General features: G+C 43.8%; 1 protein-coding gene across 2 annotated transcripts in view; it reads right to left on the bottom strand.

Moving 5' to 3' along the window:
* Positions 1-14,155, bottom strand: part of CRB1 (crumbs cell polarity complex component 1) — a 97,659-nt gene that overhangs the window by 57,268 nt on the left and 26,236 nt on the right. For both annotated transcript variants that reach the window (XM_030953790.1, XM_030953789.1), the window contains exons 2-5: positions 12,631-13,215; positions 6,429-6,624; positions 2,833-2,972; positions 1,291-1,470 (exon numbers count right to left, since the gene is read on the bottom strand). In XM_030953790.1, coding sequence (XP_030809650.1) covers positions 1,291-1,470; positions 2,833-2,972; positions 6,429-6,624; positions 12,631-13,215 — 1,101 coding nt within the window. The remainder of the gene's footprint in view (positions 1-1,290; positions 1,471-2,832; positions 2,973-6,428; positions 6,625-12,630; positions 13,216-14,155) is intronic.

Genomic DNA, 14,155 nt, shown 5'->3' on the forward strand with positions numbered 1-14,155 from the left:
AAATGTAGGATTTGGGGTGTCAGCGAAATATGCTGATATCCAGATGCAAGGATCTGACCTTTTGTCTTCCTGACAAAGTGTGTGCAAACTGTTCAGTAAGAATAACTATTTTGGGGTTTTTTCTCATGAAAGCTATATAGATAGCATCCAACAGGTATGTATGTAACTAAACTTACTAATGGTTTCTAAAAATGTAATTTAATTTGCATACTGAATCAGTAGAAATTTCAGGGTCTCCAATCCTGTCTCTCCCTCACTCTTTGGAGAGTTCTGCATTGTGAATGGTGAGATTATAGATTAAAAAACTGATTCAAGATCGATATATTTACATACATTCTGACACACTTTTTGCCAGACCAGTTAAGAGTTTCTTACTGGGAGTAATGCCTCCATATGAAAAACCCCATAGAATCATGACCCAAATCAGGCAAACAAGCCAGGTGAAGGCTATTAATAAGGAAATGAGAAGACATGGATGGTTAATCAACAAAATGTACTTTTCTGTTTCTCTCACAGAGCTTAGAAGTTTCCACATTAGGACAAGACAGAAGGAAAAGAAGGTGGAGCCCTGGACATCCCTGACAGGAGGTGAAGAGAAAGCAGCGGCATGTGCAGAGGTGAGGGTGCTTGGGACAGCAGGCAGACGCTGAAAGCCTGGCTGAAGCCTCAGACTGTGGTCTCTCAGCAGAACAAAAGAACAACAGCAACACTTAGTGACAGCATAGGGAAGGACAGTTACGGGGAAGGGCTGGAGCAAAAACAAGTCGCCATGCCACTTTGAAGACAAATAAGCAGAGGGCTCAGAGTGAAAGCTGTGGTGTCTGTAAGCTTTTGTGCTTGTTATGTTGGAGACAGCACTCATACATTTCACGTGACATGAAGTTCTTAAGTTTCTCGGGAGATGAATGGAATGAGAAATTGAAGGCTGGATAAATTAATACAGGTATTAATGATTTTTTTCCTTCAAAAGGAACAAGGGTGTGGAGTTAGAACAGTACGGCAGCCCCAACAGCACACAATCCAAACCCCAGCGGTTTGCGGGCTGTGCTAAACAGTGCTGGCTGCGGTGCAATAAAGGCAGGTCTGGGCGCATCTCTGTCAGGATCACGGCTAGCTGTACATCTGACTCTGTTTGCCCTGTAAGGACAGAGCCGTGCTCACAAGTGTTGGTTGTTTTACCGCGGGCGATGGAGCGGTGCCGCTCCGCTGGGCCGCGCTCGGCCCTGCCCGGCGGGCCCCGGCACCCGGCCCAGCCCCTGTCCCGGCCCCGGCCCCTGTCCCGGCCCTTACCGGCGAATCCCGGCGGGCAGCGGCAGATGTAGCCCTCGGCCCGGTCGTAGCGGAAGGCCGGCGGCAGCCCCGGGACGAGCCCGTAGAGGCCGGCCCAGGATCGCTCCACGCAGTCGCCGCCGAGGCAGGGGCTGCTGCGGCACTCGGCGATGTCCTCCTCGCAGCGGGAGCCCGCGTAGCCTGCCGAGACACGGCCGCAAGGTCAGGGTGTGACTCTGGGGCTCCAGCCCCCCACCGTGCTAGGGCAGCCTCCCTCCAGCCTGGCCTTAAACACTGCCAGGGATGGGGTGGCCACAGCTTTTCTGGGCACCCTGTGCCAGGCAGGGCCTCACCATCCTCACGGGAAAGAATTTTTTCCTGATATCTAATTTAAGCCTACTCGCAGTTCGGAGCCATTTCTCCTGGTCGTGTCACCACATTCCCTTTCCATATTTCTTGTCGGTGCCTTTTGGGAGCAGGAAAGCTAGATGGTCTTTAAGGTCCCTTGCAACCCAAACTATTCTATAGTTCTATCACTGCATGTGTTCTTCTCTTCCAGACCCAAAATATACCCTGTGAATAGCGGCTGCACATGGCTTCAGTTTGCCTCAGCTCCTTGAAGCCGCGAGCGTTCGCCTGCAGCTCCCTGCCAGGACTTGGCAGCAGGACCTTGCAGTGGCCACTCCACATCAGTGAGCTGAGCTGTGCCATGAAGGATTTGCTTGGGTCTTTTTTAGGCAGTAACGTGGAGATTTGTGTGGGTAATAAGGCACTGCATTGTGGTGTAATACACTCTCAGGTTGTGGGAAGGTGGAGGAGGGCAGAGAGTATAAATAATTTGGTGTTTGTAAAATGTTTCATCTGGAGGTTTAAGTGCTGGAATGATCCCTGAATTCTGGAAAATGCGAAGGGTTTTGCCTAATTTTCCTTGTCTGTTGCACCAAGACTTGTGTAGTGCAACAACATTGAGGCATTTAGGGCTCACAGTGCTGTCTGTGCTCCTGTATCCTCAGCAAGCTCATAAACTTCCTCAGATATAAACTCCTTAGAGAGGCTTCTTGTAGTTTGCGTGCTGATAGAGTTGTGTGGTCTCTCTGGAGCACAGGGTCTGTGTCCCCACTGGGGTGTAGAGCCTGTTTGCAAACAGCTGGTAGAGAACACAGCCTGTGGGTTTCACTGCCCACTGCCAGTCTTTAGACTGGTTTAAAGGTTGGGTTAATGAAGACTAAAACCAGCATCAGCTGCAGCAGCGATGCATGTGTCACATGGTTCGAAGGATTAAGTAACTGGGAGACAGCTCCCAACTTTGACTTATCTCCTGTCTTGGCACCATAATGCTGGGGCCTTTGCTTTGCCCGCTTCTGTTGTACAGGAGAATCAATTCTCAGCTGGAAAAGCAAGCAACATAAGAGCTCTGCCTTATGATGAGTGAAGCCCATGTAAACACAAGGCCATAGAGGACTGTTGAAGTTATGGAGCTTCAACCTTTTATTATACTGTGGGGGGGGGGGGAAGGTCTCTATTACTACTCAAGGAACATGCATAGGAGAACTTGGAGCTTACCTGGCCAACAGTGGCACGTGTAATTGTCAGCATGGTCCTCACAGGTGGCGTTGTTGTAGCATGGCTGTGACCAGCACAAGGGAGTGAGGGTCTCGCAGTGCGAGCCCATAAATCCCGTCCCGGTGCAGTTGCAGCTGTACCTGCAACACAGAATGCAATGTTCACTCAGGCTGGAAGTCAAGAGATCTGGGCTTTGTTCCCAAACATGCACAGGCTTCTTGTGCAGCCTTGGCTCGCAGCTTACAGGGTGTCCAGCTTGAGACCACCATCTGGTGCTTTAGGAGAAACCGCAGAAATTGGGAACCAACAATGAGCTTTTCCCTGAAGTATGTGGTTTTGTCCGGGAAAAAAGAACTGGTTGTGAGTTGGCTTTGACACAACCCTGAGAATTATTGATCCTTCTCTTTTCTTCTTCTTTTCAAATTTTTGGGAGAAAAAAAAGTTTGTGGCATTTCCAATGCTTTTAGAAAAATTTTATTTTCTAGGATTAACATTATTTACAAAATGAAAAGGGAGGAGCAAGTAAGTGTGTTAGTATCCCTTCCTCTTGGACTGGTAGAAATTGCATTGGCAGAAAAACCAGGAAATTTTTTTTCCTCAACTAAATGAATTTTTTTTACCCTGCAAACCAGCCTTTTATTGTTAGGTTAGAACAAAAATGTCAGTTGCTTGCTTAGTCCCAATAACAACAGTTATACAGCTCCCTTTTGACAGCAGTGTGCCTACAACATAAATAAACAAACCAGTGTACATATAGAAATTAGCAACGTGCAGATATCAGTAATGTCTGGGAAGTTTTGTTTGCCTTTTTTTTTTTTCTGGAGAGCTGAGTGCTATAAAAAGCATCATTCCTGTTCTTTGGTCATCAAGTATAAAGTTAACACTTACATGTCATATGACAATACAGGCTTTTGCAAGATATAAGTTGACTGTGCAGGCTTGTATGAACTTGACCTAAAAAATTATAGGAAACAAAAATTTCTTCTTCTATTTTCTTTTACATTAAAGTGATGCACCATTATTGTACAATTGCATTCCTAGGACATCTTGCTGAGCAAGATATAAGTATGCTTATTTGATAATTTCTGTGCTTAATATCCAAGTCTTAGACTTGGAGTAAACATGTGAAATTGTTGAACATAAAGCAACATCAGAGAACAACTGGCTCCTGCAGTCTAACAGACCAAAAAGTGTAAACTTTTTACTACACTGTTTAAGTGTGTGCATAAGCAGAAACTTCTGGCTGGCCAGTTTATTACTGTTGTATGGATTATTCCTAAATCAAAACCAGAGATGACTTAGACCAGGTGGCATTTGAATTTCAGATATAAAAAGTAATGAGGAAGATGTGAATCAGAAAAGTAATTTTCATTCTAGGTATGTTCTCAAACTTGAAGTCTCCTTCTTCTGCTGAGTTTTTCACACATTTCTCCCATGCACCTTCAGTTTGGTGCTGTTCAGCTTTGAGGAAAGCTTTTTTTTCTGCCTGTGTCCCAGCTACTTTTCCCTTTGGTTCAGAATCATGGGGCAGGGAGGAATATCCAGAACTCACTGCTTAATGTGCAGCCCCACCTGTGTGCCTTTTTCTTGGGTATCTTTTAGCATTTGACATTGCTGTTGACCTTCAGGGATTCTTGATGGTGCCCTGCTTGTGAGCAGGCTGCAGCTGAGCAGGCAGATGGCTTTTTACAGTAAGAGTGATAATTTAGATACTCTACCTAGCATTTTTTTTTGACTTCTTGCTTGATGTTCTCACAATATGCAAAAAGCAGTACCTGTAGGCATTCTTTTCTATGGAATCTCCTAAGGACATTAGAACTCCTGGGAATATTTCCTATGGAAAAAAGACATGGATCATGCAGGATATCCTCTATGCCTAGGCACACTAGGTTTTGTAGTCCAGCTAAGTCTGTAAGCTGTCGAGTTTAAATAAGAATGTTTACTTATGTGCAAATGTTTTTTTTTTTCTTTTAGAGATCAGCTTGTACTTCGTTGCATTCATGAAACATCACTGGAAGGTCAGTCTGAAATTTGTGAGAGGATTTGGTTTGATGTTTGTATTTACAGCTTTTTGTGCTAGATCCATTGCCTTGTACACATTCCTGTGAGAGCTGGTGGCAGACACCAAAGCCTCAGCTGTACTGTAGATTAGTCAGAAAAGAAAAACTCCTGCTTAAATACCCCAATTCTTCATTTATCCCCAAAAATACACAAAAGAAAGGAAGTTGCTGGACACCCTTCTGTTTTGAATTGCTTTTTTGTCCATTCCTTTCCGTCACATAACAAATACAGAAAGAGCTCCAGTTGTTCTCCAGATATCCCGCAATATTACAAGCCAATTAAAATTGGTCTTGCATGAACCTCAGATTTAAAAGCCAGGAGAAAAATGAGCATGATTAAGTATGGCCTGAATGAGCATCCCAGTTGCTCACCTCACACATGTATCCAGGTTACCACACAGATCTGAGTGATTCAGGTCCAAGGTGACCCCCTCTCACTGCTGTCATGCTTTAACTACACTGGGAAATAATAAATTGCTTTGTCCTGCTCAGAGCCATTCAGTGCTGCTGAAAAGAAGCTCCACGAGGCTGGTGCCATGTCACCACACTGCACAAAAACTCATTCCCAGAATAGGATCTCTTACCCCCTCACTCAAGGCAAGCATGTCTTTTGCTGACATGACTTCTGGACTGATTTTTGGGGCACCATAGTCTTCAAATCTGCTTTATAAAAACTGGAAAATACACAATAAAGGAAAAATCCTGTACTGGCAAGAGGAGCACCTGCATGAATACACTGGGGAACTTTCAGACTGAGCTTATATACATATGTGTGTTCAGTTTGGGAAGCTCGTGCTGAGCCAGAAAATCCAGTATTGGTGAATGAATGCCAGAGCTCTGCTTGGACCTCTGTGTGGAGCCAGTAACAGTAGGGGGAGAATCTCACTTTTCCTTTGCCTTGTATTCTCTTTTTTTTTTAATTACTACTCTTATTTTTTTGCTTATGGACTGCAGGTTGTTTTGAATAAGTAGCTGTTGTACTCTATACCTGTAAAGTTTCTGACATTTCCTAGTGATATCTATTACTATGGTTACAGTTAGTACAGTTTTTCTCTGCTTCTCTTCTAGTCCTTCTGTCTGTCAGTGTGGGCAGCTGCTGTCAGCAAATTCAGTTTTGTACAGTCTCACATATTTCTTGGAAACTAAAGTTTGGTAAGCATTAGAAAGAGAATTCATATCAAAATGACAATACTAACAGCCAGGAAAACACTGAATTGTAAATATTTAAAGTACAAATACAAAAAATACACTTCTCGGTCAGTCTTTGCCATAAATGCTTTGTTGTCCTGTTGGCTCTGACACCAAACTGGCATTCTTTGATCGTTTTCAAATCAAAACTGAGATTAGTGCAGGGCCAAGGAGTGAAATCTAGAATGTGGAAGGAGATGAGCTACCAGGCCAGGCAGGCTCCTGTAGTGTTCCCACCTGCAGAGGCATCCCAGGGGCACCTGGCTGAGCCCTGCCAGGGCTGGCACACCTACCCATTGGTGCCATCCCTGCAGTGTCCCTGAGCCCTGCCAGGGCTGGCACACCTACCCATTGGCCCCGTCTGTGCAGTGTGCCCCGTGCAGGCAGGGCTGGCTGGAGCACTCGTCGATGTCTGTGCCGCAGAGGTCCCCGAGGAAGCCCTGCGGGCACGAGCAGGAGAAGCTCCCCAGGGAATCGTGGCAGGTCCCCCCGTTCAGGCAAGGCTGGGACAAGCACTCGTCGATTTCCACTTCACAGTTCGTACCTTCAAAAGCAGAGAAAATAAACCCCAGGCTTAGGAGACAGCTTTGGAAATCTCAGCAAGAACTGCCTGAAGTACAATAGTCACTTAATATTTTTTTTCTTATGCAGTTGCCTGGTTTTTAACGGCATTTCCTTCTCAATGTGCTTTGCACAACTAGTTTTTTCAAGTCTTGGCAGAATTTACAAAAGAACAAGCCAGTTGTTTTCACAAGAACAGGTAAAATAACTTTTCTGTTAGCTTGAACATGGAGACAGGTCAAACTAATTTTCTGTTTATTCAAACAATGCTACTATCCTATTTACATAATACAGAAGAGACTAGCAGTTTATTGATGTCATAAGAATCCATTTAAAGTTGGCCTTTAAATGGACAATTCCCTGTTTTTTGAATTCATTGGGAAGTGTCTTGTTTAGCAGTGCTTAATTTTTTTAAGGTTTATCCATGTGCAAGTAAATGGGTCTGTAGTGCCATGTTTGCAGCAGGTCAGTCTTGGAGCTGCTCTTCAGAGATAATTGCTAGAAATAAATCAGTTCTAATGTGACTTCACAGCTATTTGTGATAGTTGGCAGGTTAACTACACACTCCTTTTTCTTATCTCTAGCACAGACCAGGAGACACTAAGAAAATTTAATAACTAATGCCTTGCAGCTTTGATTATTTCAGGGGTTTTTATGCTCATGCGTTTACTTAGTGTTTGGAGCAATAGAGTAATATCAAATAATTTTCAACTGCCAAGTCAGGTTTTTTCAGCTGCTACAGTATCAGCCACAAAACAGATGCAAAGTGGCAAATTATAATGAAGAAGCTGCTTTGAAGTTAATTTCCTTATTTTTTATTTGGCTTGTCAAAGTAGCTGCAGTATTGAAAAGTTTATAGGGGAATTTCCTGCTTGAAAGAAAAACTGCAGCCCTGAGAACGGGTTCTTTTTTTTCCTTTTTTGGTAAAAGTGAAGTTTTCAGTACAAGATGATAAGGTAGACTTTCAACAGAGGGAACAGGCATGTTTGATGATGGGTATCATTCTTGCAATTTATTTAGGAGCTCATCTCTAATTCTTTATTTATGGTCCTTTTGTCAGCTCTGTACTGGTGTGAAATTTGTACATTATAACTTTGAGCATCTTTCTTAAAACGCAGAAATTGATAACATTTAGCACTGTCACTTCATGAATAATTTATTTTGATGCTTGTGAGCATCTTTGTTTTAAAAGAATAAATCTGTACTATGGGTAAGTACCAGGCAAGATCTTAAAATGCCAACCCAAAAATTGCAGATGTTGACTCATAACTATTTTTTGTTGTCTTTAAACATTAAAGTGCAAGTTCCTATTTTCAGCAGTTGAGAAATAGTTCCTTGAGACCATATAGTGGATGGGGAGGCTGCCAGTGGCGTGCCCCCAGTTCAGGGTTCACTGCTCAGCTAACCACTACTTTCAGCAGGAGCCGGCCACGAGAGCCCGGCCCAGGAACGCTCTCTGACGGCTTTATGGTAATGTACATTACAGCCAGATATAGTAAGCAGTCCCTCTGTGGTCATTGCCCTGTGAATTCACTGTAATTATAAACAATGTGTTTGCAGAAGTGTGTCTAGTGACCGTAAATCTGCCAGAGCTTGTTAACAGCTTACTGCGAACACTAAAAATCATGTGACAAAACAAGCCCTGTTCAACTGATCCTCAGCTCAGCCAAATTTAAAACTACAGGCCTGAGAACAGCCTGACAATTAACATGAGAACATAGCGTTGTTGTTTTGGTTCATGTCTTTAATCTATCAAGCCCAGTAACCTGCCTTCGGCAATGTTGCCTCAGAAGAAAACTTCTCCCTGTATAATGCATCCAGCCAATGCGATCTGCCATGCAGACAGGGGGAATCCCTTCCTAGCCTCCGCTGAGTCTGCTGTCAGGCTTTCTTAGATGTGTAGAAGAGAGATGAAAAGATTAGATCTGCATTTTCACCTCAGTCTAACATTCTGTCACAAATATGCTGTATGCCAAATATCATATGCCAGGCAGGAAGGAGAGCGCCAAGGAGCCCCGCCGCAGTTATTGCACAGGGCTGCACCACCACGAGCTGAGGCACCCTGCGTGTCCTGGAGCAGGCTGAGCATCCCTGCATGTACCAAACCACACAAATGGTTTGAATTGAAATGCTGAGAAGGTGGGGAGAAGTCACATTAGTAACTTCTGCAGTTTCTCTGACGAGCCAGGGTTGTTTCTTATACTGCTTGCTTCTCCACTGAGTCCTACTGTGCACTTCTTTCTACAGCCCCAGTCAATAAAACACAGGCGAGGATGAAGGACACACAACCGATGCTTGCAGACTTGCATGTCTACAGATAGAGTGTAAAATCACTTTCTGCTCAAAGATACTAGGGGTTTGCAGGCTCATTGTACTTCCATGAGGACCTGCACATTTTTAATATGGCTGGAAATTGGTAACCAGGTCACCCTTTCTGGTGTCCTGCACTAAAATGCTGCACTCAGGTCCAGCAGGTCCAGAGGGCTGTCCCCAGATTCCTCATTCTGTATAAAGTAATCTTGTGTGCCATCATTTCGATAGTGTCACATGGCTAATTTATGGGCACCAGGCTTGAAGTGACAGGAAAAGAGTTACATCAAAAATTAGACAGAGGGAGAAGTTGTGTTTCTTTGATCAAGGCTTGTCCCTTTTGAGCTTGGGCATCTCAGCAGAGGCGAATACCTAGGCTGGCTAGGACACAAGGTGGGGAGTGCTGGTTTGAAACTGGAAAGCTGAGGAAGGAAACAGGCTTGGCACTGCTGGCAATTGCTGTTGGATAGACCGTTTAGTTTGCTGTTACATCCACAATGACAGGGACATGAGTTTGTTGGGAAGTGAGATCTCTACTTGAGGTTTTCCATCTCATGGTAGAGCTGCTGTGCCTCTGCTTGCCTTTAAGTACCTAATACTTATTTGTGATGCATCTATTCTTAATATTTGCATAGCACATACCTTATTGATGAGAATACTGAATGAAAGCTTGGAGATCTATCAGGAGTAATTTCCTCAAATTCTAAGACGTCATTGCAGCGATGGTTACCTCATTGTAAAAGGTATTGCACAAAGAACAAATCGAGCTCTCTGCACCTACTTTGTCTGCCACTGAAATGCTTTCTCTTGCTGTCTTAGGCTGAGAATGGGTTTTGGAACTGCCATGCACTCCTGAGAGTTCACAGGAACGTTCATTGGCAATAGAGGACTGGCTTCAGCAAGGTAATTAATGCACGTAGCTGTGGGTAATAACAGGCTCTTACACCATGCTCTGTTGGGGTGAATTAAAAGCAAGTGCAATTAGTCCAATGGAGGAGAAAATGCAATTGATTAGGGTAGCCAGCAAAACTTCAACAAACCAATTGAACTTCATTATTTAACAGCTGTGTGACACATGTCTTGTAAATAATTTCACACATGCAGAACATTATCATAGAAACTCTAGATTTCATGCTGAATTTTCCAGTCTTTGGCTCTTGGTGCATTCTAACCTCTTCCATTTGTGTAAGAATTATGTGTGACATTTCTCAGCTATTTTAAGAAGAGCTGCAGCATACCAATCACACAAAATAGCAGTCATAGTCCATGAAACAAGTAGCAGCAGCAGCCAGTAATTCATGCATTTGGTTAACATTGCAGCTATAGATTTACTATACCTTCTTTACCTACATATCAAGAGATACAACCTGTTTTCACATCTTAGGGAAATGAGATGAGACTGGATGACTTCCCACAGTAATTCATGGTGTCAGGCCAGGATAATAATGGTTGGCAAGATCCCCTGACAGGGTAAATGAGGGGTTTTATTACCGCTGGGGACACCTCGAGGCTTTCATCCTGTAATCCCTCTGGCTTGTGCATTTAGCACAACTCACAGCAAGGTGCAAAAAAACAACAACAAAAAATGCTTCTCATAAATCATTTTGTTAAGTAGCTTTTTAAATCTGATGTTTTACTGCTGGAGGAATGGTCTGCTACTCCTCTACAGAATTCCTATGGTTAATCTCTTTTGCTGCTGGAAGCTGTGTTGGAGCTGTATGTCAAAGCACTGCAGCCTCTTCTGCGGTATATTTTAGACCTCTTCTTCTTCCTTGGTTCTCTCCTCATTTCTTAACTCTGATTATGCAAAGTGTGGAGCTTTGGTGACTTTTTTTGGCTAGAGAAAAGAGCATCAGCTTGGGAAACAACAGAATTTCATGATGAAAGTGGAATGACTCCAACCATGTGAGTTTCCATCAGCAGTTTGTGTTGACCTAAATTTTTATTTCTTTTTGTTTGGGCTTTACTATTTCGTTATGTTTTCTCTCCCTTTGTCTCTAAGGTGTATATTCCAACTCTTTCAAACCAAGTTTCTGGGCTGTGGATCCAGGCCTGGACCCCACTAACAGCGCCAGTTAAACAAATACAGTTTCCTGAGTACAACAGGAGGTCTGGGCTGAGTGTGATCATTGCAGAGTAACCATGCTGGTTGTTAATAGGTTTTTCCTTCCTTCTGCTCTTTGGCTTTCCCTCAGTTGTGTAGTTTTCTCCTCAGCTGGCCCGGGCTCCGACACCCCCTGGCAGCAGCAGGGTGGCAGGAAGGTAACAAGCTTCCTTCAAATAACATTCTCTGTGCTCATAAGGGATATTAACCAAGGGCTGCCTTCCAACGAGTGCTGTGTTAGACACAGGAAAGCTGCTTTTTACCTCTGACTTCCCCTCCTGCATGGGGATTTGGGGATGGAGCTGTAAACCACATCTCTTATTTCTTATTCATTTGAATCACTTGAAGCAATAGCTGTTTTTTCTCCCTTTTTTGCTGTATGACCATTTCTTTTCCTTTGCTTACCTGACTGGCAGTCTATCACTAAAATGCCTCCCCTTTTCTCCTTTTAGTGATTCAGTGTGCTACCTTTCACAGTCCTAGCCCTGAATACAGCTTTGAAATTTGAAGGGAGCTGTCTTCCAACAAGAATTATATGCTTTCCAGTAGAGGAAGTAGGGAAGAAAAATCACACCTGTACATTAAAAATGGAGCTACATAAAATGGGATTATCAAAAAATGGGCAGTTTGGGAACATAACACTTGTCCATGTAACTTACATAATGTTCTAGTTGCAAATGAGTCCTTTGTTTCTGGGAAGGGCAGATGAGAAAAATTTAATGTGAAATGTCTAAGTTTAGAGTAGGATTTGTCTACTTGGAACTAATTTTTAAATCTGTCAAACATAGATTTTGACCCTCAGAAAAAAAACCAACTAGATATAGCACTTAGAAGAGAGCATTTTGAGAATGTTTCTTTTAAAAGCAAAGTCCACCTGGCCCCCTGACATAGCTTGGTGTTCACAAAACTGCTGTGTAGATTTTGGTGAATGTGAGATTTCTTTAACCCTTCTCTTTCTGGTATCAGTAGTTCACAGTGATGTGGTTATCCCTAATGTACCAAGAGCCACTGGTGCTGAAGCTAAAGGCAAGGTGGTAATGCAGATATGGCTAAATATTGTATTTGCAGGGCTCCTTGACAAAGGAAGGGATGATGAATCTGACTCCATGTTCTCAGAAGGCTAATTTATTATTTTATGAAACTATATTGTATTAAAGAATACTAAACTAAATGATACTAAAGAATGCAGAAAGGGTGCTTATACAATGCTAAAAAGATAATAATGAAAACTCACAACTCTCTCCAGAGTCTCGACACAGCTTGGCACTAATTGGCCATTGAGTCAAAACAACTCACACCAGAATCCAATGAAACAATCACCTGTGGGTAAACAATCTCCTAACACATTCCACATGTGAGCACAACACAGGAGAAGCAAATGAGATAATAACTGTTTTCCTTTTTCTCTGAGGCTTCTTAACTTCCCAGGAGAAAAATTCTGGGTGAAGAGATTTTTCAGAGAATGTGAATGCGACAGCTAAATACACGTGTGGGCGAGGGAGGTAAACCTGGAACGTGAGTTATGATGGTTCCACACGACCCAGAGGAAAAGTTGCTTTAATGAAAAGAGCTTACCTGTGTAGCCAAGGGGACAGATGCAGTCGTAGTGCCCGATCTGGTTGAGGCAGGTGGCCCCGTTGAGGCAGGGGTCGGAGGCACACTCGTTCACTTCCAGGTCGCAGTGCTTGCCCTGGTAGCCTGGCACGCAGTAGCAGGAGTAGTGGCCCACGCCGTCCCGGCACAGGGCCCCGTTGCGGCACGGCTCGGAGCTGCACTCATCCACGTCCCTCTCGCACAGCCTGCCCGTGTAGCCAGCGCTGCACAGGCACGTGGGCCCCTCCAGGCTGCGCTGGCACGTGCCCCCGTGCTCACACGGGTTGGTGTCACACTCACTGCCAGCTCGCTCACAGGCAGGGCCGTCAGACCCAGCGAGGCACTTGCAGGGGAAGCTGAGGTTCCCAGCAGAGCCCAGGCAGGTAGCGTTCTGGAGACAAGGGTTGGAGGAGCAAGGGTTGGAGGTTTTGTTGCAGAGTTCCTCCACACTGTCCACTGATGGGTCTGCACAAAGGCAAGGGTCATCTTTATGACCATCAACACATGTAGAGTTCTTTTGGCAAGAGTTTGACAGGCACCTGGAATCATTCCTCATGCAAAGCGATTCTAGGAAAGAAATACAAAAAATCCTGAGGAATTCCACAGCACTGGGAGTAACCAACAGTGAAAGAAGTGTAGTTCTTAACACAACTGTGCTTCAAAACCTACTGCTCCAATTGCTGGCTATTGAGAAGAAAATGGGACTGGCAACTGTATGATGCATTAGTGGACTAATGAATGTAAAATGAAAACAGTTATGAAAACTTGAGTAAGTTGTAATTTCCTGTTCTTGCCTCTTTCAACAGCCGTGGTCTGGAGTGTCAGGATTGTTTAACATTTTATTAATAGTATAGTTGAGACAATATTGGTTGCTGTCAATGGATATCCAACAATATGGAACACATTTAGGTATATTTAAGGTTTTTGTTTCTGTTTTTGTTACTAGAGAAAGGAGATGGACGACCTTTTTATGGTTCAATATCACTCTGTGGTGGTACCATTCTTTTGTAGTGGATGATTTTTTAATTGGGTTTCACAAGCTAGATTACTCAGATGCAGTTATAGCTCAAATAAACAGTTCAAACTGTCAGGCACCTTGATTTTGATTTGCTGAGTGTAAATAGTAATTTCATAGGTGTACAGCATCTCCACCACAAAGAATCTACCAAACACCTGAGATGCAAAACAGCCCTGTGAGAGCCATCTAGCCTCCCAGGCTGGAAGGACACGGTGATCATGGTGTAAAGATGTTCCTTACTTCCTTACCCTCTGGCAACTGAGCTTCTGTCAGTAATTAAAGGCCACTTGGAGTTGCCTTGCGGCTGTGAGGAATAACAATAGCAAGAGCTACTTCTCACTTCCCAGTGACGGAGGGTGAGCTGTTACCAGCACTGTTCAGAATCCACCTCTGGGATACACTGAAGCGGCTGTATCTGGGCCAAGACTGTGAAATTAAGCTGAATGTTTCTTTAGGAGAGAAGGCAATTTGTAAGAGAAAGACTGATGA

The sequence above is a fragment of the Camarhynchus parvulus genome, chromosome 8, assembly GCF_901933205.1.
Source record: "Camarhynchus parvulus chromosome 8, STF_HiC, whole genome shotgun sequence".
NCBI lineage: Eukaryota > Metazoa > Chordata > Aves > Passeriformes > Thraupidae > Camarhynchus > Camarhynchus parvulus.